Genomic DNA, 27,739 nt, shown 5'->3' on the forward strand with positions numbered 1-27,739 from the left:
TAACTTCATGTTAATGACAGAGTGAAGTTCACTCACTAGAACAAATGACTCCAACATCTTGTTTATGAGAGGATTCAGCTCGACTCCATGAAGAGATTGAACATTCTGAGAGTTTTGTTTCATTCCCCTGACAATCAAACACATCAGCCCAGATTTCACCAGATCCCTCTCCAAACCAGTCCACTCCCACAACAGACACAGCAATCCCACAATTCAGCTCTCTACAGAGAACATTGGCAGCTCTCATATTCATGCACTCATCACACACTGAGCCCCATTTACTGAAATACTGACGCTCAACTCGACCCGAGCAGATATCAGAGCCGTTCATCAGTCTCTGTGCTGTGTAACCTGAAAAGAGAAATATCAGTTAATATATTGAGTATGAAATGATATGCATGAGAATAGACATATTTCAGTTAAATCATTTGTATATAAAATATCAAAAGAGGAAATCAAATATTTATACTCAACCAGAGCAAATCAGTCCCACATCATTGTCATGTGAACAGTTTTTCTTGTATGAAGATTGTTGTGGACAGAAGTTAATTTGAGATTCATCTCCTCTACATTGAATCTCTTGTGTCCACACCTGCCCCTCCCCTTTATCAAAAGTATCTGCACCCAGCAGCTGTACAGGAACCCCACAGTTCATCTCTCTACACACAACCTCTGCATCCTGATCATCAAACACAGCATCACACACTGACATCCAGGTGTTCCCACGAACCATCTCAACTCTCCCAGAGCACAAATGAGAACCAGCAACAAGTCTTGACCATCCATTGTTGATGTCATCTGATTATATGGATAAATTGAACAACAAGATCACACAAAGAAATGTGATTAACAAGTCTGGAAACTTTGTAACTATTGAAATAAATTATAGGACATATAGGAAATATAAAACAAAATTTAAATATATGGCATACTTTAAAAAACTTAATCCTAACTATTTAAAGTATTTGCATTTGTACATTGCATGAGAATGTGATTCGAAAGATATTAAATATTAGTCAACAACAGATTACAAAATTATTTAGAAACGCTCACCTGAACAGACGACTCCAGCATCACGAATATGAGTACAATATTGAACACCCCATTCATTTGATCTACAGTTCTTCAATGTGGACTCTGATCCATCACATCGCATATAATCCTTCCAGATCTGTCCTGATCCTTCTCCAAAGTGAGCTCCGTGTAACACCTGTACAGCTTCTCCACAGCCCAGCTCTCTACACACCACTGCAGCTTCTTTCAGATCCCAACTAAAGTCACACACTGTTCCCCATTGACGGCCATGAAGAACCTCAACTCTACCAGAACAAGGACTGCTACCATTCACCAACCTCACAATCAAATCTGATTCATATAAATGGATACAAAAACACAAGAAAATGTATATTTATAATATGCATAAATATTTAAATGCATACATATTTTGGCCCCAAGTTTGTAATAAGAGGATAGCTTTATGAAGCTTACCTGAGCAGATAACTCCAACATCTTTATCATGAGTACAATCACTAACACCCCATTCACTTGATCTACAGTTTTCCAGTGTGGACTCAGATCCATTACAGTCCACTTCATCCATCCAGATTGGTCCTGATCCTGGTCCATAGTGAGCTCCATATAGCACCTGTACAGCCTCACCACAGTTCACCTCTTTACACACCACTGCAGCATCTCTCAGATCCCAGTCATCATCACACACTGTTCCCCATTGACCATCATGAAGAACCTCAACTCTACCAGAACAAGGACTGCCACCATTCACCAACCTCACATTCAATTCTAATACATATGAAACAGAGATATAAAAGTCATGATAACATACCTGAGATATTTTAACTTTAATTTATAAAATATAATTTGACCCCAAATAGATAGAGAATCTCACTTGAGCAAATGACTCCAGCATCATGATCATGACCACAATACTGAACAGCCAATCCACTTGATCCACAGTTCTTCAATGTCGACTCTGATCCATTGCATTGCATTCGTTCAGTCCATATTGGTCCTGATCCTTGACCAAAGTGAGCAGTACCCAGAGGCTCTCCACAGCCCATCTCTCTACACACCACCGCAGCATCTTTCATATCCCAAACACGACCACATAATGTAACCCACAGACCACCATGAAGAACCTCCACGTTGCCAGCACAAGGACTTTCAGCATTCACCAACCTTACACTTAAATCTGACACATATAGCAAGGAACAAAAAGACATAAGCAAAAATGAATTTATGATAAAATTAACATTTATAAGCATAAAATTGTGTAATTATTACATAATATATGCAGACAAGCTCACTTGAGCAAATAACTCCAGCATTTGTATTAAGATCGCAGTCATGAACACCCCACTCTCTCGATCTACAGTTTATCAGTGTGGATTCTGATCCATTGCAGTCCACATCATCCATCCAGATTGGTCCTGATCCTGTTCCAAAGGGAGAAATACCCAGAGGATCTCCACAGTCCAGCTCACACCACTGCAGCATCTGTTAGATCCCAACCATTACCACACACTGTTCCCCATTGACCATCATGAAGAACCTCAACTCTACCAGCACAACGACTGCCACCATTCACCAACCTCACATTCAAATCTGAGACATAAAATAGAGATATGAATGCATCCTATAGAAACAATGTGACTTCATCTAGGAATTGATAATATATTGAAAATCAATCCATAAAATGTATTTTGAGCCCAAGTGTGATTTAATAACAGAATAATAATTTGAGAAGCCCACTTGAGCAGATGACTCCAATATCAAGACTATGATAACAGTTATTAACACCCCATCCACTTGATGTACAGTTCTTCAGTGAGGACTCTGATCCATTACAGTGCACATTATCCATCCAGATTGGTCCTGATCCTTCTCCAAAGTGAACAATAACTAGAGGCTCTCCACAGTCCAGCTCTTTACACACCACTGCAGCATCTGTCAGATCCCAGTCATTACCACACACTGTTCCCCACTGACCATCATGAAGAACCTCAACTCTACCAGCACAATGACTGCCACCATTCACCAACCTCACATTCAGATCTGAAAATGTGAAATACATTTATATTAACGATAAGCATAAAGTATTTAAATTGTGAGGTATGTTTATTGTATCTTACCAGCAGTAATGGTCATTACTACAGCGGAGAGTAAAATGAGTGTGAGACAGATCTCCATAATACTCTACTTTACACACAGACTGATAGATAATAATGATAAGTCAATTTAAAGAGAGAGAGAGAGAGAGAGAGAGAGAGAGAGAGAGAGAGAGAGAGAGAGAGAGAGAGAGAGAGACCAATCACACTCTCTGTTACCTTATTAGAAATAAGAAAGGAAATCATCAAACAACTTGAGTGACAAATCAGAAGAGATATTTTGGATTTTCTCCATATATATCAGCAGAACGTCAGCGCTGATGAACGACGCTCCTCCCTCCATGTTCAGGGGATACGAACACCTGCAAGATTGAAGATAAATTTACATCAAATCCTGTTGTGTGCAGGGGTACAGGAAACTATATGATCACTTCAAACACACTCATACACTTTAATATACTGTACACACATATATACAAAAAAGATATATGCTTTTGTGAAAGTAAATGAAGAGTTTGGTTCCAAAACGCAATAAACGCCATTTTTGAAAAAAATGAGTTACTGCCAAAATCAGTATTATATCAGGTCAGTAGTTAAAAGTAAATTCCTAATTTTACGCAAAATCCAATATCCGCCGTGTTATTCTGTCATCTTTTCTCCCTTTTTTCCCAAAATGCGACAAACGCCACTCCCACTTTTTATACAGAACGCAATAACTCCATTTCTGATATTACAGCTAGGGATGGGCGATACCAGTTATTTTCTTGTCGATCCGATACAAAGTATTTTTAAGACAAGTATCGCCGATTCCGATACCGATTCCGATACTTTTATGAAATATTTGTATGTATGTATTAAAGTTTATTAAAGTGATTTTATTGGGTCTTTTGATAGCCATCATTATTAATATCAAATAATAGACATGACACCTTTTTGCACTGCACACTATTACCACATTTCTTCCCTTTATACGTTTTTGAGATAAAACAAGTTAATGTTGAAATTAACATTTTCCTCTTGAGCCTGTTTTTTCTTTGACTGATAAAGTCTACTGCTTTTAAAAATAAAACAAGACCCTGATAAAAGTTACTAAAATGCACTGAAAAATCAAACCAGGGATGACTGAGGCTGCATTGCTTCGTGCTCTGTAACAGTTATTTTGCTTTTAGATGCTTTGTCATATTTGTAGTATTACCACAGTGGCGTATTTTTGTTGACAAATGTCACACGAGGCTTCATCATTATTAACTGAATGCAACAATGCACTTAAACCCCTTTTTTAAACCTGCCTGTGCCGACTGAGTGTGCTGGTAGTGACTGAGTGAATGAACGCACGCTGTAATACAGCAAAAGGAGATGGGACTGAATGAGCGAACGAACGAACGCGTGATACAGCGGAAGGAGATAAGACTGAACGAGCAAACGCAGTAACACAGAGGAAGAAGATAGTTCCCACTGACATTATGATTTAAGTCTATTTATATACAAAACAGCATCCAACTATTACTAAAAATTCTCAAATCACTTGTTAAAAAACAAATAGAATCGATACTTGTACTTGAGAATCGATCCTTTTGATACAAAGGCAGGATCGGAAATATCGATACTTTAGGATCGATCCGCCCATCCCTAATTACAGCCCACCGTTCACGCAATGTAAACAAACAATGGCGAACGCGCGTAGTACACGGAGTCCTGGTTTTCCTCATCTACTTTGTACTACGTGATCAACAAACAAAACAAAATAATACTTTAATTGCATCGCTAAACCTGTGATGGTTTTCTGTGACGGGAAAGAAACGTAAGCCATCAGCATCTAACAATTTCCCTGAGAGGCACTCGGGAGACGGGTGCTTGTTCTCCCGACAGCATCAAGCTTTTCATGCTAACACATTGACCCCAGAGGATCTTATGAAAAACTTTACATAATTTTACTCAAAGTCAACGAAAATCGAGCAGGACCAAAAACATTTTACAGTCGATCGCTGTGAAAGACGTTAAGCGAAGACGTCAAGTAACCGCAATGACAGTGATCTTAATATGACAAGTAAGTGTTTTGATTAATAACATTAATGTTTATATTTTCAATAAGTGTGTACAACTAGTCAACTAAATGAATATAACATGGCAAAGATGAATGCACATTTATATAGGCTATTGATTCAATAGATTTATAGCATTTTGAATAAAAACTTGTCATGGATTTATTGCATTTTGTGGAAAAAATAATCCGTTTTTATAATAAATCTTTGAAAATCAACTTATGGATTTGAATTTTTTATGTTTTTATAACCTAAAGATGCTGTGTGAAAGTTTGTAACAGAAAATAGTTGTTTTCATCTTGTCACTTTCTTGGTATAGAAAACACGTTTTTACCAAAATTTGTCAAAATGGATTTATTGCGTTTTGGAACCAAACTCTTCAAATATTCTATGGAGATTTTAATTTCAAGTTGTGTTAATATGAAATAAGTAGTCAGTACATAAATGAATAAATGCAGAATAAATTGTTAAATATAACACAACTGTCTTCATAAAAAATAATTAATTAACTATTCAATACATTTACAGTACAATAAACATACCTGCAGTAGAATTTCTGGCTATTCAATATTGTAATACTGCATTTGTCCACTAAATGGCAGAACAATCAAATCATCAGTACATGTTGTCATGTGATAACTTCCCCAGAGTTGTACTACTGTTTAAACTCAAATCCAGATTAAAACACATGAGCTCAGTTTCCTATTATTATGGCACATGGTGACAAATCTTACCTTCTTCATTATTATTTTAAAACTTACCTGTTTGACTCAGCAGGCTCAACTATCATCAACCACTGATATTTTCTGCATCTCATGGGTCTTATTACAATCATGAACTCATCAGGTTTATAATGAATGTTCAATAATAATTATAATCAAATAAAATAATAATCAATATCATTGCATGTGTGTTACATGGAGTTGCCTCCGTCACCAGTCTCGGATGAGTATCACTTTATCTAAGTGCCCCAAAGCTTTCTGACAGAGAGCCATATTACATTCATATTTAACCGATATTGCTTTAATAACACACGACTGGTTAAATAACATTTATGAGCGGCATTAATCACAGTTTGAGTTATTTATCCTCTGCTGCCACCATGCGGTCATGACTGAAACAACCGCACACAACACTCCTCTGATCTCACACATGAACGCGCTCCAAACATCACGTGCGCGTCAAGACCACTATACCTGTTTATTAAAACATAATATAGGTTAATTTCCTGTTTGTAAAACGAATTAATTGATTGTTGACTTATTTTGGCAATTTAAGACGTGAGGAGTCAAATCGATGTTTAGTTTTGATTATTAATGTCTGAAGTCATTCTTACGTCATCATTGTGGTTCTCAAGCGGCTGTATTGTGGGAGCACTGCGGTGAGGTTTTATTCATTAGAACCTTTGCATCTTTTTCGTTATCTCTATTGCTAAAATTTGTTGCAAATATTGTGCAATACACTTAAAGAAATAAATGCCTTATTGATGTTTGTGTAAAATATGACGATCTAATTTATACTCTTGTCCAACCATCCATATATTTGGAAGTTAGTCGTAAACTACAGCAGCATTCTACATTTTCTGAAAATGAAAATCTGATGAAAATGATCTTTAATAATAATGACATCAAAATAATAGGCCAAATATACAGACTGTTAAGATTTATTCTTATTTGCAAAGTAATTTTAAGTAGAGAAATATTAGCCAAGAACAAAAAAGACCACAAGGCACAGAAGTTTTAGTAGCAAAATTTTAATCACTTAAAGCAACATTATGTAGTTTCCATGTAAAAATGACTTACAGCTCCCCCATGTGGTTGAAAAGCGCAACAGTGCCTGGTATCAGACACTCTTCTGCAGGCAGGGGGTGGGGCGAAGCTGTGTTTCCTACCCTCCACCGCCACTTTCAGAGTGTGATTGTAGCAGCTAGGAGGCTGCTCAGGTTGCAGCAATAGTACAATTTGTCCAGTTAAAAGTTGTTCTATCACTGAAATGATTTTAGAGACATTATTTAAAGGTAAAAAAACTACATAGTGTTGCTTTAAACTCCTTGAAGCTCCTGAAGCTGTAAAATGATTTCATGAGGCAGTGGGTGTGGTCATTGAATCATACAGACTCCTCCACCACATCGGCGTAGACTGTTGTGTAAAACAAAAGCACTTTTAAATGTGTCTGTGTTGACTGCATTAATATTAAAATCAAATCCCATTTAAATAAGTAATGCACATCTATCAATGAAATAAAGGTTAATAACATACCCACAACGTTTGTCACATCTTCACCATCATTCTTCACATTGTCATACACCTCCTGAACTCCCTCTGATAAAATCACATGACATGCAATACACATATATACATACTGTACGTGAATATGGGGGGGGGGGGTAACAAAATATGTACATATGCATTTCCTTCTTGAGTTTCTAAGAATCATTGTGGTTGCACCTTTTAAAGTTTTTATGAATTATGTTAAATAGTCATACATAAGAAATGTAAGTGTATGGGTTGATAAGTGTGAATTGTTGTGTAACTCACCTATAACTCCTTGAAAGTTCTGTCTACTGATGATGACATCATAATTGTCTGGTTTGTCCACAAAAACATAACACACAACAAATCCCATCAGAATGACAAAGAGTCATTAAACCTATGTGAGCGTCACTTTTAATAGATGTTACGTTACAAAAACAGCCTAGAAATGAAGTAAAATCACCTTTATGAAGATCGGAGTTTTGTCCTGTGGTGATGACATCATCATACTGCTCAAGTGTGTCTTCAACAAAAATAACATGAGACACACGTCATCACACCCATAGAGATATAAAGTATATTTTCTCTTCATGTACAGATCTTATATTTCATCTTAATACAGAATAACAGAAGTGCACCTTTTAGTCCATCAGTGATGACATCATCATAGTATTCGGCTGAGACTTTTTTCACCATCTCTTCTACATCAACACAAAACATGTTTGAAAACAAAATACAAAATGTGCTTTTGTATGAGACCAAAATCAAGTGCTAATAAAATCATGTGATTTAGCACCACCTCATGTATTGATGATATGAGACTTTGGCAAGCAGTCATATGTTAACATGAGCACTTAGTATATATTATTCAACAGTTCTTTCTGGTTCTCGAATCTGATTGGCTAAGAGCTATGCGATATTGTGCTGATAACGGCACTGTAACCGCTTCACCTTTCGTATCATTCCGCCACCAAGTGAATGGAGGTCCTAAACAGGCTCATCTCTGAATGGAAAAACTCAGACGCGCTGTTTTTAAACAATCTCCGTGTGTCTTATTAGTTCACTAGCTCGTAAATCAGTCGGTGAATCCCAATCGGAAGTTATTATTCCGTTAAAGATCAGCGCTCTTGGATGTTACGTTAAACTTAATGGGATTAATGTCTTGTCACATCGTGTGGACACTTGGAAAGAGGAATGTAAACACTCGGTTTTTCTTCTGGAGCTATATCTCTTATCAGAACGCGAAAAACACCGTGGAACTGCAGGTAAGCACCGCAGCTTTTAAATGTGGACATTGATCATTTACTTTATCGTGACGTGACTATTAAAACATGTTATGAGAATATCGCCACTGGTATATTTATAAGCAGCATGCAAAAACATCTCTCTGACACTTATAAAAAACAGTTTTATATAGTACTAACAAGAACGAAGTCTAATAATAACCGAGTGCTCGTATCGCGTTAAGAGTAAATGGGAAACCAATAGTAACATTATATAAGTATAGTTTTATTAACTTTTACCTCGCGCAAAACCAATAACAACACAAAAGACACTAAATATGAATGAGAAAACAAGTAATAGTTTGATCATGACACCAAATACTGCTGATTTGATCTCATTTTGACCATCAAAAACAAACAAGGCGAATATCAGAGCCAGGGAATCCCTTTCAGAGATATAGCCCAGAGAGGGCGGTGGTCAGCGGGGCGAGTGAACACTGACGTCCGCTCATGCTTTGGTTCTCATACGTACCAAATCTCACTAAGCAAACGTTCAAACAGGCGCTATCTTTACTAATCGACTGTAGATTTAAATATAATAAATATACATTCTCGACTGAACTAATCTTAAAACTACACTTTGTGACCAAGAAACGTTAATATAAAGAAACGCCTATCCGTCCATTGAGTTATTATGAGATTCAAAGCAGCTGAAAGTGTTACCTGTCATTCTGGCAGCCCTCAAATCCGTGGCGGAAGAAGTAGTTCTCAAACAAAGAGGCTTTTAAAATAACTCCGTTGTTGTTTTCTAGTTTTCGTTTTTCAAACGTGTGCCGTTGAACTGTTGTATAAAAGCAATATCGCTCTCGGAGTCGTGTGATATAGCTCTATATCATCACGGCTGTGATTGCCTCCGGCACTCGGCCTACGACCTCGTGCATCTGGCCTAATCACAGCCGTGATGATATAGAGCTATATCACACTCCTACTCGAGCGATATTGCTTAATTATTGTATGAGGGTATCTTAAAAATTATAAAACCTCTAAAGCATAAAGTTGTGTTCGGTCCTCTAACCTGAAAGAAGCTCTTCAGCAACTTTATATCCAGAATGCTGTTCTTCAGAGATGAGACTCGCTGTTAAAGTGAAGCAGAAGAGTCAGAAACATGTTGATCATTACAAACAACCTCAACCTACATTTACATCACAGAGCACAAGAATATCACATCAAGCTATTTTATCTAGATTTATATTAAAACATTATTTAGACATTAAAAATATAAGTTAACTTCATTCTGCGAACACACACCTGTATCCTGACATGAACTCATCTCTCACCGGATTCAAGACAAACAGACAGGAAGAAGCACACACACACCTGCATATAAACTTACAAGCACATGACCACCCCCCCCCCATTAACCTCCAAATAATAATCACACACATACACCTGCAAATCGGTGAATGAATTATGTGGTTTGAAGCCGGAGGTTTAACAGGACTAATAATAGACGAACATCAGCTGTCTGATAGACTCTAATCTACAGATTCATCTAAATACACAAACAACTCACAAACATCACACTGACTTTAATATTTATACATTAATTTCATTTAATGAGACAGAATGTGGAACTGAATTTCTAAACCATCAAATCTTGAATACATTCAAACATGAGGACTCACCTCGCTGAGTGAAGTGACTTTCTCTATTTGTGTGTCTGTGATCAATCTCTTCATAAACTGCTTCAGTCTGAGCCCAGTGTCTTCTCTTAAATAGATCTGTGACACACAAACCTGCTGTCAGTTGACTGATGATACACTGAACAAGACTCTAGTAAGATTGATGTTGATATCTGATGCACTTCATTATCCTAGATACCTGTATATGAAGTGTGGATCTCTGTACCTCTCTTCATTACTCGATTGTTCTTGATCATTATGAGCAGCGACAGTAACAGCAGCAAGAGCAAAACTAAGAGCAGTAAGAGCAAAACTCCCAATACAATCACAACCACTGGAGGATTGAAGAGAGGAGGAGTTTGTGGAGGAGTCACTGTTGTCCACCGCACTGCTCTTCTCTTTGTGTGAAAAACTGAAGGGGAAGCTGATGTTGTTGTGGCAGAAGTTGTGGTCACAGACAAATCTGTTACTAGAAAAACAGACAAACACAATAAAAAACAGTTGAACTTACAATGAATTGACCTCTCAGTGTTTTCCTCTAACCTGCACAGATGACTCTAACTTTTTCTGTGTGTGAGCAGTCAGTGTGATTTTTCAGGACATGAGGACAGTCCCACAGGTGAATCTCAGTCCCTCTGCACTCGACTCTGTTCATCCACACAACACCTTCACCAGCACCAAACACTTCATTCCCATCAGCACTTAATGCTGCTCCACAACCCAGCTGCATGCAGACCACCTGAGCATCTCTGATGTCCCACAGATCATCACAGACTGAACCCCACACAGAGTTATGATAAACCTCCAGTCTCCCCGAACACAAACCCTTCCCTCCACTCAGTCTGAGAGGAAGATGATCTACATCACACACATCAGACAACATTTAAAACAACAAACTCAAACATCAACTTGACCTTAAAAGTGAAATTTACACAGAATATATATTTATTATATTTTTAAAGAATTGTATTTATACTTGAACACTTTCTCTGGTAAGGAGATGGTGAGGTAAAACATGTTAGATGAGTCCGTGGAACTTCATGGATCACCTTCTCTAAAATTATAACATGATAACATATCATACGCCTTTGAACACACAGGACAAACACGTCATCATCTGAGACAACGTAGTGACAAAACACGCTCTAAAGAACAGTCTGTCCATATAGGGCTGCTGTAGAAACATGGCATTGCAAAATAGTGAAGTAAATGAAAGGGAATCCAGAGTTTATGTAGATAAAAACGCCTCATTCTAAGGTAATAAAACATTACAGTTCATTTATTTAGTTATTTTAATTTCTTACCAGAGCAGGTGATATAAGTCACCTCATTTTGACCACAGTTATTCTTTCCCCAGGGTGAAGTCCGGCACTGCCACAGATTTGAGTCATGTGGTCGACATTTAACATTATCCAACCAGTTATGAGCTGATGGCACTCTTGATGTTGAATCAGACAGACTGCCAGATCTTCCACAGTTCAGCTCTTGACAGATCAGACTCGCTGTGTCACTTTCCATCTGATTCCAGCAAACATTACCCCAAGATCCATTGTAGAAAACCTCCACATTCCCTTCACAGCCTTCAGTTAACCTGAGCTCTTTAAACTCTAGATTGAAAAGACAAAGTTGGATCAATTTTGCACAAAAGTATATCTTTCTTAATCTTTCTAAGTATATGTAATTAAACATAAATAACAATTTCTGTATAGAAATGTCCAAAAAACAGATTTATCATTTAAAATATTGTCATACAGCAGCCATCCATATTCAATTAACTGTTTACCTGAGCACACAACTCCTACATCCTCTTTATGGTTACAGTCATGATCTCCCCAGACCCGTGAAGAGCAGCTCCACAGTGACGTCTCATTCCCCTCACAGTTTACATCATCCAGCCATATGGGTCCAGAACCAGGACCAAACCAGGCTGGTACTGGCTGATTACTGAGAGCCACTCCACACTGCAGCTGTCTGCACACCACATGAGCATCTTTAATATCCCAGAAGTCATCACACACTGTACCCCATGAGCCTTTGTGAAAAACCTCCAGCCTTCCTGCACAATCTCCACCAGAACCCACCAACCTGATGGACCGCTCACCTGAGATCAGAAAAAGAGTTAGCAAAAACTATGTAAACCCATTTTAATAAATCATCTGGACAGATATTGTAATTCTGACTGTGGCAGGTGATTGACAGCTGTTGTCTTGGACTGCAGTTGAGAGTTTGTGGAGAGCTGCAGTTCCTCAGATGATCTTCAGTCCCAGAGCACTGGAAGCCCATCACACACTCATAACTGTGTTCATCACTGGATGAAGAGGAGTTAGTGAAGTTCAGCACAGAGCCACAGCCCAGCTGTCTGCAGACCACAGAGGATTCAGTGAGACTCCAGGAGTCCAGCAGAACTCTCCTCCAAACCTGATGAATGTAAACTTCCACCTCACCCTCACACTCTCTCTCTCCAGACAACCTCACTCGACCATCATGAAGAGACAGAGAGGAATCTGGAGAAAGGATTTGACATTTTCAGATTGATTACGATCACACTACAGTAACTTCATGTTAAGTTCACTCACTAGAACAAATGACTCCAACATCTTGTTTATGAGAGGATTCAGCTCGACTCCATGAAGAGATTGAACATTCTGAGAGTTTTGTTTCATTCCCCTGACAATCAAACACATCAGCCCAGATTTCACCAGATCCCTCTCCAAACCAGTCCACTCCCACAACAGACACAGCAATCCCACAATTCAGCTCTCTACAGAGAACATTGGCAGCTCTCATATTCATGCACTCATCACACACTGAGCCCCATTTACTGAAATACTGACGCTCAACTCGACCAGAGCAGATATCAGAGCCGTTCACCAGTCTGAGGTCATAGTAACCAGAACAAAGATCTTAGAGGTTACTGAAACATAATAACAAAAACACAAACAAAAGTGTAGAGATTTAAAGGGAACATTTCACAAGACTTTTTAAGATGTCAAATAAATCTCTGGTGTCCCCAGAGTACATATGTGAGGTTTTACCTGAAAATTCCATATAGATAATTTATTATATCATGTTAAAATTTATACTTTTTAGGTGTGAGCAAAAATGTATCCTTTAAAATGCAAATGAGCTGATATCTGTACTAAGTGGCTAAGTTACTGGGTTGATCTTTCTCACATTTTCTAGATGATACAAGCAATTAAAGCAACACTATGTAGTTTTTTTACCTTTAAATAATGTTTCTAAAATTATTTCAGTGATAGAACAACTTTTAACTGGACAAATTGTACTGTTGCTGCAACCTGAGCAGCCTCCTAGCTGCTACAAGCACACTCTGAAAGTGGCGGTGGAGGGTAGGAAACACAGCCCTGCCCCTCCCCCTGCCGGCAGAAGAGGGTCTGATACCAGGCACTGTTGCGCTTTTCAACCACATGGGGGAGCTGTAAGTCATTTTTACATGGAAACTACATAGTGTTGCTTTAAGACCCAATTATGACACTTAAACTTGGAAAAAGTCAGATATGTCCCCTTTAATATAGAGATATATATTTATTTTAGCACTGCATAAACTCAACAATGATCTCACATTACTGAAATACAGAACAGCTCATAACCAGGATGGGCATAAATACATAAAAATTTATTTAAAATACTTTAGATAAAATGTATCAAAATAAATATCAAGAATTGTGTGAATGTATTAAAAAACAAACATGAGTTTTTTCAATACAGAAAATACAAGAAATGTAGAATTATTGAAATATCATAATTAGGCTAAAGTCTATCTGATTCTGAACCTTAACCTACATTTGATTTTTTTTCAAGATTTTTAAAATTTAAAACATTGTTTAAATACATGTATCTGAAGTACTGCAAATCCCATTTTCTCATAAAATGGAATTACTTAAACAAAAACTAGATTTCTTTATATAAACGTAAAGCATTGATATTTACCAGAACAAGTGAGTCCCAGATCATTGTGATGAGAGCAGTTTTCTTGAGTTATATTTGGTGATGAACATAATCGACTGAGAGATTCATTTCCTCTACATTGAATCTCTTGTGTCCACACCTGCTCCTCTCCTTTACCAAAAGTATCTGCACCCAGCAGCTGTACAGGAACCCCACAGTTCAGCTCTCTACACACAACCTCTGCATCCTGATCATCAAACACAGCATCACACACTGACATCCAGGTGTTCTCACGAAGCAGCTCGACTCTCCCAGAACACTGATGAGGTCCATCAACAAGTCTTGCAAACCTTCCATAGTTTATGATTTCTGATTAAATGGACAAAGTGAACAACACAGAAGACTAACTGGATTTGTTAAGATAAGATAAAAGACTAAAAAAACTTATTCTTACAAAGATCAATAACCATTCCATAATAGCACTGATCCCCAATAACATTATAATACAACTTTTATAATTTGCTTTTAATAAGAATTAATCACAAATATATAACATTTATAAATGTTTCTTAACACATGATAGTGATGTTCCGGCTGCCGTGGAGGTCATTACACCACTGATCTACTGGCCATCCTTCAACATGATGCCCAACCGATGCCTGACCAACGACCACCGACGGAACCCGTTAAATCTCCTTATCCGTTTACATACCGTTTACATATATGTGTGTGTGTGTGTGTGTGTGTGTGTGTGTGTGTGTGTGTGTGTGTGTGTATTTTGCCGCTGTATTTTTCTGTGTTTTTCTATTAATGTAGAGCTGCTTTGAAAAAAAATTTACCAATTGTGAAAAGCGCTATATAAATAACATTTAATTTAATTTAAATTCTCTGATACATTAACTATATGATACTTTGAGAGTAAATTCATTGTACTGATTTAAATAATATAATAAAATGTATGTTTTTTATGCAAATCTAAACTATAATTATCATAACCATGTTTGCCCTGTGACAGAATGATGATGTTATAAGTCATAAATTACCAGGAAAATATTTAGAGAAGTTCACCTGAGCAGATCACACTAGCATCCAGACCATGACCACAGTTATGAACACCCCATCCATTTGATCTACAGTTCTTCAGTGTAGACTCTGATCCACTACAGGCCACTTCATCCATCCAGACCCGTCCTGATCCTTCTCCAAAGTAGGCAAAATATGTAACCTGTACAACCTCTCCACAGTTCAGCTCTCTACACACCACTTCAGCATCTGTCACATCCCAACCATCATCACACACTGTTCCCCACTGACCATCATGAAGAACCTCAACTCTACCAGAACAACGACTGTCACCATTCACCAACCTCACATTTAAGTCTGATACATGAAAAAGAACCAAAAAGTGAATTATATTAATACAAATGAATAATTAGTGTAAAATATTTATGTTTTAATAAATAATATTACTTACCAGCAGTATTGATCATTACTACAGAAGAGAGTAAAATGAGTGTGAAACAGGTCTCCATAATCCTCTACTGTACACACAGACTGATAGAGAATAATGAGAAGTCAATGTAAAGAGAGAGAGAGAGAGACAGAGAGACCAATCACGCTCTCTGTTACCTTATTAGAAATAAGAAAGGAAATCATCAAACAACTTGAGTGACAAATCAGAAGAGATATTTTTGATTTTCTCCATATATATCAGCAGAACGTCAGCGCTGATGAACGACGCTCTTCCCTCCATGTTCAGAGGAGACAAACACCTGCAAGAGTGAAGATAAATTTACATCAAATAAATGAAACACTTCAGTATCTATTCAGCATCAAATCCTGTTGTGTGCAGATGTACAGGAAACTTTATGATCACTTCACATACACGCATACACTTTTATATAAACAAAAAAATAAATGCACTTCATATTCAGTTTTATTAAATGAAATGTATTGCACATTTAAACTAAACATTATGTGGTTAATTCAGCTTTAAATTCTGTTTTTAAACAAACAAATAAGAAGAGAGTCCATATAGTATAAAAATGATATATAACATTTCTAATATTATATAACATATAATATTTTCATTATACAGTACTTTCAATACTTCATTTATCCAATAGATGGCAGAACTGTCAATCAAATCATCAGTAAATGTTGTCATGTGTCTACATGAAGCTCTTCACTGTTCTTTGTTTTGACTTTGTTCTCATTGTAAAAATAAAGTCTGATTTCACTGCACTTTTATTTTGAGGTAAAATTATTCTCACTAAACGCAACACTGACCTAACACTCACAACCTTCCTCAGACTTTGTGTTTTAACTCAATTTCTTAAATCCAGATGAAAACGCATGCAGGGCTCACTTTACTATAATATTGGCACAACGCAAGAGGTGACAAATCTTACCCCAATCACATCTGATCATCATTATTTCAACATCGTTCCTGTTTGACTATTTGGTTAAACTGTCATCGACCTCTGAAATTGCCTGTGGCCTCGTGCCTCTGTCTTAATCACAGCCAATCTGACAGAAAGCCATATCACACTGATATGTGACCGATATTACTTTTATAACTTTTGCAACTGGTTTAATAACATTTATAAGTAACATACCGGTAAACCACATTGTGAGATTGATTTATCTTCTACTGCCACCATGCGGTCATGACTAAAACAACAGCACACAACAATCCTCTGATCTCACACATGAACGCTATTTATTTTTTCTATTTTTTCTGTGTTGAGCCTGTAATACTTATCTACACTGTAAATGTATATTTGCCTTTGTTGTTTATATACTTTTGTATAAAAAAAAATCCCACACATGAACGCGCTCCAACGCGCCGATCAAAAACCACTGTGTTTAAATATAACTGTTTATTAAAACAGAATAAAGGAAAATTTTGTGTTTGTGAAGCGAAGTCATTGATTGATATATATTGTGAATTTAAGACGTGAGGAGTCAAATTGATGTTTAGTTTTGATTATTAATGCCTGAAGTCATTCTTACATCATCATTAGTGCATCCTTCACTCGTCAGACGGCTCTGTTGTTGTTTTGGGAGCACAGCTGAGGTAAATCTTACATGATTCTTTAAAAATGTAATTAAACTGAATGTCTGATAAAAGTAAACATGTTTAAAGTGATGCTGCATATGAGGGTTCATCATATAATGTTCAAAGATGTTTCAGATAATAGTTAAAGAGGGTGGGTAGACGATTGCTCCAAATACTAAAAAAACATTAATATAAGGTTATCAATGAATTAAACACACACATCAGCTGATAAATGAAACATCTGCGCTTTTCATGTTGTTAACAGAAACGAGTGTATTTGAATCAGTTCTGCTTGGATCTTCTCTGGTGTCTGTCTTGTATTTCCTCAGGAGATTTGCTTTACAAGACGAAGAGATAAAACATAAATATGACAAACTACTTTACAAGAAAAGACAGATTTGTAACAGTCAACAGTTCAGTTAGAGGAGGAAAATCACAATCACATGAAACATCTTTACCTGAAAAGAAACGATTAGATGAAGAAGAAGAAGAAGAGGAGAGAAAGAAGAAGAGATGGAAAGAGAGAGCAGTGAATGAAGAGAAGAAACTCAAACACAACACCTGACATCTCTGCTGACCAAACTCATTCATGTCATGAAGCAGAAATCACAACACAATCTGAAAGATAAACCTCACAAAATTATGATCGTTTATTATCATCTGTTTTTGATATGTATTATTTTTATTGTGTTTTATTGTTGTGTAGCTTTATTGAATGAACACATAGAAGATAATGAGAAGATAAATGAGGAGCTGAGAGGATAAAGAGAGGTGAGGAGAGAAAAAACTGACCATGATAACATCCAGTAGATGTGTGATATAACAAAGATATTACATTATAACAACACACAGACAGATTCATCACACAACTACACACAAATACACGTTATTAAGATGAAGTTGTGTTATTTGTTTTTTTGTAGTTTCCTCAATCCTTTAATTTTATGATGAATCTTTAATATCAGACACAAATCACTGATGTTTGATTTATTTTACCTGCAGGAATTCAAGACAAAACTCCAAGAAGAGTGAACTCGAGCTCAATCTACAGATGAATCTGTTACTGCAGAAGATCCAAACTCAACACAAATCATTCAATAGCAGTAAGACTCAAAACCCTCAGCTTTAAATTGTTTAAAACATTGTGATGTTGAAATGCACCTTCACACAAGAAACTGTGCTGTTTAGATGGCCGTTTAAATAAAACTGTTTGTGTACAGTATGATGCTCTCTGATATTTTATTTATACTCTTGTCCAACCAGTCATAACAAAATAAAGTACATTTGTAACTTCTCTATAAAAGCAGAGCATGTGTTATTCAATAAAAAACTATTGAAATATCAATAAAACATTAGGCACTGTAGCTTTAGTAGCAAAATTCAATCACTTAAATGATTGTAGCTGTAATACAGACTACCGGCACATCCGGGAACTTGACTGTAAATTTTGTCACCGCCCCTTTTTGGGGGATTAAAAACCAGACCTTCCATTGACTTCCATTCAAAATAGCGGAACAAAGCCGGCAGGCGTAAATAACTTATGAAATCACTCAGATTAAACATGTCGAGTAATTATCTGTCCACCCTGCCTGCCATAGAGCGTGAAAAATACATTAACACATTTAATTTGGTCAATATAAAAACATGTCCCTTTCATTCTCACAGCATCAAATTTGTGTAACAACGCCATCCAGTGATTGCTGGAAATATCGCTGAGCCAGTTAGTTGTATGGCTCGATGGAAAAGTACACTCATTACTCTATATAGAAAGACATAAAATATAAATACGAAGTAACTTTCAAATATGAAGTAAAATCATTCACTTGGTTCCCTGTTGACTCGTTGCAACACCAAAGAGTTATTTTTAACTTAAATTACCGTTTTCAAAAAAGTTTCAGTGGTTCATCCACTCAAAACAGGGTGAACGGCACTTTCACAATCGCTTTGCAGCCCTCTATCGGCCAAAACCGCACTAAAGTTTCCAACCGTCGGGTAGTGGTCCATGTAGTTCGAGTGAAAACTACAAAAACTTGCTTTACGGCAGACCTACAATCCAATCAGAGCCAGCTATGCTGCAGTATTTACGACAGTGGTAATGAACAATTACGCTTCTAACCTGTAGGGGGAGCAAAGAGCCAGAGTTCTTTAGTGTTGCTTTAAAGCTCACGTAACACACGCTGTTTCTGAATTTCTGATATTAATCTGGAGTACCTATGGAGTAGTATGACATCCTTTATATCTCTGAAGAGTCTTTATTTTAATCAGATTTATAAAAGAAAGATTGGCTTTACAGAATCTTTCCGATAACGTACGAAAAAATGAAGAAGGAGGAGTTATAACACGGGTTGAGCGAGTACGAGTCATACAACAATATACAACACTGTTTTAACTTATGATTCACTACATGTTCGTGTCATTTATATAATATACACGCGCCTATTTACATCATAAGACAGAAGTCTTACTTACCACGTGTAACTCGTCATGACCCGGTTCTGAAAATCCACCGCATCAAACACACACGCAAAACTCCGCTGCTAATCCGGATAATAAACTATATCCATTGTTTCCATAAGGCTGGATGTCTTCTCCTTACATCCAAAAACACACTTCTTGTTGTGCCATTGTTGACTTTTGAAATTGGCGTGATAAGCTGTTAGCAAGCTCTAGCGTCTCCCGCTGACTGACGGCTGGGCGGGGTTTTCCGGGGGAAGTTTTCCGGCGGAAGCCCATATAAAGAAGTGATACGTATCGAAAACCCCTGAAACGTCAGTTAGAACCGTAATCGAAAAAAATTAGCTGAAACTTGTACGAACCCTGGCGAAGTGCATTCGGCACAGAAATACTCTGAAACACGCCCAACTGCTGTTTTGACACTTTGCCTACGTTTAGCATGAGGAAACAACTCTATAACTGTGTTAATAAGTCAGAATGCTTGAAATACCATTAACCCCCCCCTTTAAGTTCTTGATGACGCCTGCCGGCTGTGTACGAACGTTGCTTTGTTCCGCTATTTTGAATGAAAGTGAAAAGTGGGCGTGAACCTGTTCAGAGACATTCTATGACGTTGCGCTGGTTGTGTGTATATGATTTCATGACATGAGACAGTGGGTGTGGTTATTGAGTCACACAGCCCCTCCCACTTTGTTTGGCTCCTCCCCCACATCATCGTAATCTGTTGTGTAAAACAAAAGCACATTCATATTTTTTTATTAATTGTATGAAGATTTTAAACTGAACTATTTAAATAGATAATATATAAAGATAAAATATATTATAATATACATCTTTAAATGAGATCTAGAGGTTAATAACCTACCTAACAGGTTTGTCACATCTTCACTGTCATTCTTCACATCATCATACTCCTCCTGAACTCTCTCTGATGAAGTCACATGACAAACAACTCATATTGTGATTTGTAATACATCATGTCTCATGTCATAGACACATTTCTCTTTCTGACACTAACTGATAACAGCTGATAAAGTCACAATGACTGAATTAATGCTTTAATAGACATACATAAGAAACTTAGATGTACTGCTTGATAAATGTCCACTTCTGTGTAACTCACCTATTACACCTTGAAAGTTCTGTCCATTGATGATGACATCATCATAACTCTCTGTTGTGTTCACATACATAAGAGATAAACAACAAATCCCATCAGAACGACAAAGAGTCAGTAAACCTACATTATATCTGTACTGAGCGTCACTTTAAATAGATGTTACGTTACAAAAACAGACTAGAAATGAAGTAAAATCACCTTTTAGAAGATCAGAGATTTGTCTTATGGTGATGACATCATCATACTTCTCAAGTGTGTCTTCTATAAATATAACATGAGACACACGTCATCACACCCATAGAGATATAAAGTATATTTTCTCTTCGTGTACAGATCTTATATTTCATCTTAATACAGAATAACAGAAGTGTACCTGACTCACTGTCTGCTTTTAGTCCATCAGTGATGACATCATCATAAGATTCTGCTGGGACTTTATTCACCATCTCTTCTACATCAACACAAAACATGTTTGAAAAAAATATATAAAATATCTGTTTGTACATTATGACACCATGAAGTCTGATCAGTCAATAAAGTCACAAACCTTTCAGGTCACTGCCATTAGAGACATCATCATAATATTCAATATTGTAGTCTTTTGCTATAAAGAGACTAAGACACTTTAGTATTGTGAATTGTGAAGGATTAAAGGATTACCAAATAATTTGTCTTAATTTGAGTCAAAACTTAAATATTGACATCAGTCCTCTAACCTGAGAGAAGCTCATCAGCATCTTCATATCCAGAATGCTGTTCTTCAGAGATGAGACTCCCTGTTAAAGTGAAGCAGAAGAATCAGAAACATGTTGATTATTACAAACAACCTCAACCTACATTTACATCACAGAGCACAATAATATCACATCAACCTATTTTATCTAGATTTATATTAAAACATTATTTAGACATTAAAAATATAACTTATTTTATTCTGCAAACACACACCTGTATCCTGACATGAACTCATCTCTCACCGGATTCAAGACAAACAGACAGGAAGAAGCGCACACACACCTGCATATAAACTTACAAGCATATGACCCCCCCCCCCCATTAACCTCCAAAAATAATCACACACACACACACACACACACACACACACACCTGCAGCTCTGTGGAGGAATTGTGTGGTTTGAAGCTGGAGGTTTAACAGGACTAATAATAGACGAACATCAGCTCAACTCACAAACATCAGACTGACTTTAATATTTCTACATCTGATTTGATTGAATAAGACAGAAGTCTCACCTCTCTGAGTGAAGTGTTTGTGTGTGTTTGTGTGTCTGTGATCAATCTCTTCATAAACTGCTTCAGTCTGAGTCCTGTGTCTCCTCTTAGAGAGAGCTGTGAGTGTAGACACACAAACACAACACATGACTGATGATACACTGAACAAGACTGTAGTAAGATTGATGTTGATGTAGTTCAATATGTCAGATGTGTACTTGTATGTGATGTGTGGATCTCTGTACCTCTCCTCATCTCTCTGTTGTGTTGAATCAGTATCAGCAGCGGCACTAAGACCAGTAAGAGCAAAACTCCCAGTACAATCACAACCACTGGAGGATTGAAGAGAGGAGGAGTTTGTGGAGAAACTGAAGGAGAAGCTGATGTTGTTGTTGCAGGAGTTGTAGACACTGACGAGTCTGTAAAATAAGAAAGACACACATATTGAAGTAATTGCTAAAATTGAAATACATTTATCTCAGTGTTTTTCTCTCACCTGCACAGATGAGTCTAACTTGTTCTTTGTGTGAGCAGTCAGTGTGATTTTTCAGGACATGAGGACAGTCCCACAGGTGAATCTCAGTTCCTCTGCACTCGACTCTGTTCATCCACACAACACCTTCACCAGCACCAAACGCTTCATTCTCATCAGCACTCGATGCTGCTCCACAACCCAGCTGCCTGCAGACCACCTGATCATCTCTGATGTCCCACAAATCATCACAGACTGAACCCCACACAGAGTTATGATAAACCTCCAGTCTCCCCGAACACAAACCCTTCCCTCCACTCAGTCTGAGAGGAAGATGATCTACATCACACACATCAAACAACATTTACAACAACACACTCAAACACAAACTGAGATCTGAATGGTGAGTACACATAGATTGAACACATATTTTATATAGTTTTATTTATCACACAAACATACTTGAACATTGTCTCTGATGAGGAGATGATGAGGTAGAACATGACAGACGACTACGAGGAACTTCATCAATCACCGTCTCTGAAATTATAACATGAAAATGTCAAAGTAAAAAATATTGTATAATTTCAGCAATGTACTATCACAAATCATTTAGATAATTTTTACATTGGATTAAACATACTGATCGTACACTAAATAATTAGAAACCTTACAAGATCATTATTTTAATTTGATCTCACCAGAGCAGATAATGTTGGCCACTTCATCTGTCTTATAGGAATCCTGTCCCCAGGGTGCAGATGGACACTGCCATATAGTGGAGTCATGTGATCGACATTTAAAGTAATCCAACCAATTCTGAGTCCTCAGTCCATCTGAATAATTGGGTTCAATAGCAGATTTTCCACAGTTCAGCTCTTGACAGATCAGACTCGCTGTGTCTCTGTTCATCTGATTGTAGCAAACATTACCCCAGGATCCATTGTAGAAAACCTCCACATTCCCTTCACAGCCTTCAGTTAACCTGAACTCTTTAAACTCTAGATTGAAAAGGATCATTTAAATCAAGTCAAAGTCTGGTACTTTAAATTTGCCAATTAAACATATCACAATTAATGTATTTGATCAAAACATATGTAAGGAATCATTGACGACGGGCCATTGAATTCTAAGAAAATAATGCACACCAAGGTGGTAATGCGGCACGACGCGAAGCGGAGTGCCGTTACACCGCAGGTGTGCATTATTTTCAAATAATTCAAAGGACCGGAGTCAATTATTCCGCTTATACCACGGTTACCACAAACATTGCTCTGGTGCCTATTTTTAAGACATTTGAAAAGATAGGTGTGCGGTTTACAGAAAAATAATAAACACCCATAGAACATTTCTCAGCCAATCAGAATGCAGCATTCAACACACCCGTGGTATAATTAAATATATTTAACAACAAAAACTTCTACAGGTTATTGTTTACCTGAGCACACAACTCCTACATCCTCCTTGTGTTTACAGTCATGATCTCCCCAGACCCGTGAAGAGCAGCTCCACAGTGACGTCTCATTCCCCTCACAGTTCACATCATCCAGCCATATGGGTCCAGAACCAGGACCAAACCAGGCTGGTACTGGCTGATTACTGAGAGCCACTCCACACTGCAGCTGTCTGCACACCACATGAGCATCTTTAATATCCCAGAAGTCATCACACACTGTACCCCATGAGCCTTTGTGAAAAACCTCCAGCCTTCCTGCACAATCTCCACCAGAACCCACCAACCTGATGGACCTCTGACCTGAGATCAGATACACAGAGTTAGCAAAGAACTATATAAATACATTTTATGAATCTTTACAGATATTGTTATTCTGACCAAGACATGTGATTGACAGCTGTTGTGTTGCGCTGCAGTTGAGAGTTTGTGGAGATCTGCAGTTCCTCAGATGATCTTCAGTCCCAGAGCACTGGAAGCCCATCACACACTCATAACTGTGTTCATCACTGGATGAAGAGGAGTTAGTGAAGTTCAGCACAGAGCCACAGCCCAGCTGTCTGCAGACCACAGAGGATTCAGTGAGACTCCAGGAGTCCAGCAGAACTCTCCTCCAAACCTGATGAATGTAAACTTCCACCTCACCCTCACACTCTCTCTCTCCAGACAACCTCACTCGACCATCATGAAGAGACAGAGAGGAATCTGGAGAAAGGATTTGACATTTTCAGATTGATTACGATCACACTACAGTAACTTCATGTTAATGACAGAGTGAAGTTCACTCACTAGAACAAATGACTCCAACATCTTGTTTATGAGAGGATTCAGCTCGACTCCATGAAGAGATTGAACATTCTGAGAGTTTTGTTTCATTTCCCTGACAATCAAACACATCAGCCCAGATTTCACCAGATCCCTCTCCAAACCAGTCCACTCCCACAACAGACACAGCAATCCCACAATTCAGCTCTCTACAGAGAACATTGGCAGCTCTCATATTCATGCACTCATCACACACTGAGCCCCATTTACTGAAATACTGACGCTCAACTCGACCAGAGCAGATATCAGAGCCGTTCATCAGTCTGAGCTCAGAGTAACCTGGAGAGAGAACAAAGATTTTAGAAAAGCACTATGAAACACAACTTGTGAAATGTGATTTTTGTAAATAACCTATTATTACCAGAACATATCAGTCCAAAATCATTGTCATGTGTGCAGTTGTCTTTGAGAGTAGGTGATAATGGACAGAGAGATAAACGAGACTCTTCACCGGTACATTGAATCTCTTGTGTCCACACCTGCCCCTCTGCTTTACCAAAAGTATCTGCACCCAGCAGCTGTACAGGAACCCCACATTTCAGCTCTCTACACAAAACCTCTGCATCCTGATCATCAAACACAGCATCACACACTGACATCCAGGTGTTCTTATGAGGCATTTCAACCCTCCCAGAACAGCGAGAACCTCCAAGCAGCCTGATAGCTTCAATGAAAAAAACATTCTTTAATATTCATATGCACTTACTTTCATCCTAAAATGCTAATACAGATCAGATAATTTTATAATTTTTAAATAAACACAAAATCAAAACTAAACTAACAAAAAACAATAAAAATTTTACATTTTTAAACCCTCTCGCTTGTCTTGCATGAGCTATTTACAATATTTAGAGATGGCAAGTGATATTAACAGACCAAATGGGAGAGAGAGAGAGAGAGAGAGAGCGAGAGAGAGAGAGAGAGAGAGAGAGAGAGAGAGAGAGAGATAATGGGGACACTAATCATTTAAACTAATGTTAAAAAGAAAAGGTATATATCTGAGTTCTGTGGAAAAAATATGATTAGCAATAATAGCATATGTCAGGAAGAGCTTACCAGAGCAAATTACCCCAGCATCTTCAGTATGGTTACCCTCCACATTCCATCCATGTGATCCACAGTTCTTCAGTGTGGACTCTGCTCCTCTACAGCTGACCGCAGTAATCCAGATTAGTCCTGATCCTTCTCCAAAATGAGCATTTTTTGGTGCACTAATAGCTTCTCCACATCCCACCTCTCTACACACCACTGCAGCATCTCTCAGATCCCATCCATCATGACCCACTGTTCCCCACTGACCATTATGAAGAACCTCAACTCTACCAGCACAACGACTGCCACCATTCACCAACCTCACTGTTTCTGAAATACAAAAGGCAAAGTAAACAATGAAACACTTAGAAAACACACTTAATACATACACAATGTTTTATGTTAGGTTTCATGTTTTTCTTGTCTTTCATATTTAATTCACCTACCGTTACACACAAGGGCCACAGTATTGTTATTGGAACAACTGATGAGTGAAGATGATGTTGGACAAAGAGCAAACTGATATTCATCACCACTGCATTGAATCTCTCGTGACCACACCTGCTCCTCTCCTTTACCAAAAGCAGCTCCCCGTAGCACCTGTACAGGAACCCCACAGTTCAGCTCTCTACACACAACCTCTGCATCTTTTTGATCAAAGGCAACTTTACACACTGACATCCAGGTGTTCCCGCGAGGTATCTCTAATCTCCCAGAACAGCGAGAACCTCCAACCAGCCGGACACCTAAAGTTACAATAAACCATTTGAAATATTACAATAATAAGCACACAGGCATATGTAATTGTGTTTACTCATTGAATGGTTTGATTGCTCTTATATGGCTTAGCCTGCATTTGTATGTTTTAGTATAGTAATATAATGGTACACTTCATAGAAAATCAACAAACCTGAGCATATAACTCCAGCATCTTCATCATGCTCACAATTATGGTCACCCATATTGGTTCTATCACAGTCTAGTATTGTAGACTCTGATCCATAACAAAACAAATTATCTATCCATATTTTTCCTGATCCCGGTCCAAAGTGAGCGAGACGTTTTGTTTTTGGATTACTGTCACAGCCCACCTCTCTACACACCACAGATGCGGCTGTTACGTCCCAATAATCATCACACACAGTTCCCCATTCTCCATTATAATAAACCTCCACCCTACCAGCACAAGAATTACTGCCACCAACCAGTCTCACAGTACCTGTTCACAAGATACATAGAATAAAATGCATTTATTGTATATACACATATAGTATATAACAGAAGTTGAACAGATGGCAAGTAACAGACAATACATTTTTAGGCAATACATTTATATTTTCACATTCTTATATATTCAGTTACATATAACATGAGCATCTTGATTGTATACAAACTTACCAGCTGTGGTGACTGTAACTATAGAGGACAGAAGAATGAATGTTAGACAGCTCTTCATCTTCTTCAGCTCTTCAACTCAAGACTGAAAGCTCCTCACAGCTGCCTGTAGAGATGTAGAGATGCTACACAACCACCAAACCAATCAAAGACTCTTTTACCTTATTAGAGAGAAGAGAGGAAATCAACAAAGAGCTTCAGCGACAAATCACAGGACACATTTTTCATTCTTACCATATTTATTAAAGTACGTCCCCAGCTAGCAAAAAGTCGTCTATTGGACGTTGAGTAGACGTAAACCTTCAACGTCTAATTTTGGTCCACTGAAGGTTGAAAATGAAAATTGAAAAGACGTCAAATTTGTCCAACTTTTCAACGTTAAAAACAGGTCGATCTTCAACGTCTAATTATGGTCCAGTGAAGGTTGAAAATGAAAATTGAAAAGACGTCAAATTTGTCCAACT

At 37.7% G+C, this 27,739-nt stretch overlaps 3 protein-coding genes and 1 long non-coding RNA gene across 4 annotated transcripts in view; 1 reads left to right on the forward strand and 3 right to left on the reverse strand.

The window, feature by feature from the left end:
- Positions 1-3,233, reverse strand: part of LOC129432123 (scavenger receptor cysteine-rich type 1 protein M130-like) — a 70,041-nt gene extending 66,808 nt beyond the window's left edge. The window contains 7 exon segments of the mRNA XM_073869119.1: positions 37-351; positions 475-798; positions 1,054-1,365; positions 1,489-1,800; positions 1,907-2,209; positions 2,325-3,072; positions 3,150-3,233. Of these exon segments, the coding sequence (XP_073725220.1) occupies positions 37-351; positions 475-798; positions 1,054-1,365; positions 1,489-1,800; positions 1,907-2,209; positions 2,325-2,514 (1,756 nt within the window). The 5' untranslated portion in view covers positions 2,515-3,072; positions 3,150-3,233.
- A 4,003-nt stretch (positions 3,234-7,236) lies between these two features.
- Positions 7,237-9,634, reverse strand: LOC129432120 (uncharacterized). The gene is made up of 4 exons (XM_073869131.1): positions 8,058-9,634; positions 7,883-7,942; positions 7,705-7,752; positions 7,237-7,488 (listed from the first exon to the last, which is right to left on the reverse strand). Exons 1-4 carry the CDS (start codon positions 8,137-8,139, stop codon positions 7,274-7,276), a joined length of 405 nt encoding a protein of 134 aa, XP_073725232.1. The 5' UTR covers positions 8,140-9,634; the 3' UTR covers positions 7,237-7,273.
- A 1,228-nt stretch (positions 9,635-10,862) lies between these two features.
- On the reverse strand, positions 10,863-27,523 carry LOC129432122 (scavenger receptor cysteine-rich type 1 protein M130-like). Its single transcript, XM_073869727.1, has 18 exons — positions 27,279-27,523; positions 26,791-27,099; positions 26,327-26,626; positions 25,905-26,210; positions 25,210-25,512; positions 24,813-25,127; positions 24,405-24,728; positions 24,009-24,326; positions 23,269-23,571; positions 22,595-22,897; positions 15,302-15,613; positions 14,282-14,602; positions 12,901-13,227; positions 12,487-12,828; positions 12,108-12,425; positions 11,629-11,931; positions 11,301-11,378; positions 10,863-11,182 (listed from the first exon to the last, which is right to left on the reverse strand). Exons 1-18 carry the CDS (start codon positions 27,334-27,336, stop codon positions 10,863-10,865), a joined length of 5,160 nt encoding a protein of 1,719 aa, XP_073725828.1. The 5' UTR covers positions 27,337-27,523.
- Positions 17,243-19,021, forward strand: LOC141364939 (uncharacterized). Its single transcript, XR_012370318.1, has 3 exons — positions 17,243-17,312; positions 17,624-18,065; positions 18,297-19,021. It is a non-coding gene; the product is annotated as an uncharacterized lncRNA (long non-coding RNA).
- Positions 27,524-27,739: the final 216 nt, after the last annotated feature.

This window comes from Misgurnus anguillicaudatus, chromosome 1 (genome assembly GCF_027580225.2).
Source record: "Misgurnus anguillicaudatus chromosome 1, ASM2758022v2, whole genome shotgun sequence".
Classification (NCBI taxonomy): domain Eukaryota; kingdom Metazoa; phylum Chordata; class Actinopteri; order Cypriniformes; family Cobitidae; genus Misgurnus; species Misgurnus anguillicaudatus.

What these genes read in the sequence shown, in the direction of transcription:
- LOC129432120 (XM_073869131.1), bottom strand. Translation starts at nt 8,139, where the DNA reads ATGTTTTGTGTTGATGTAGAAGAGATGGTGAAAAAAGTCTCAGCCGAA. An exon ending in CATCACTGATGGACTAAAAG is followed by an intron (nt 7,943 to 8,057) that starts GTGCACTTCTGT and finishes TTTTTGTTGAAG; the next exon opens with ACACACTTGAGCAGTATGAT. An exon ending in AAACTCCGATCTTCATAAAG is followed by an intron (nt 7,753 to 7,882) that starts GTGATTTTACTT and finishes TGGACAAACCAG; the next exon opens with ACAATTATGATGTCATCATC.
- LOC129432122 (XM_073869727.1), bottom strand. Translation starts at nt 27,336, where the DNA reads ATGAAGAGCTGTCTAACATTCATTCTTCTGTCCTCTATAGTTACAGTC. An exon ending in GACTTATATCACCTGCTCTG is followed by an intron (nt 11,379 to 11,628) that starts GTAAGAAATTAA and finishes TTATAATTTTAG; the next exon opens with AGAAGGTGATCCATGAAGTT. An exon ending in TTACCAGAGAAAGTGTTCAA is followed by an intron (nt 11,183 to 11,300) that starts GTATAAATACAA and finishes TGTGTGATGTAG; the next exon opens with ATCATCTTCCTCTCAGACTG.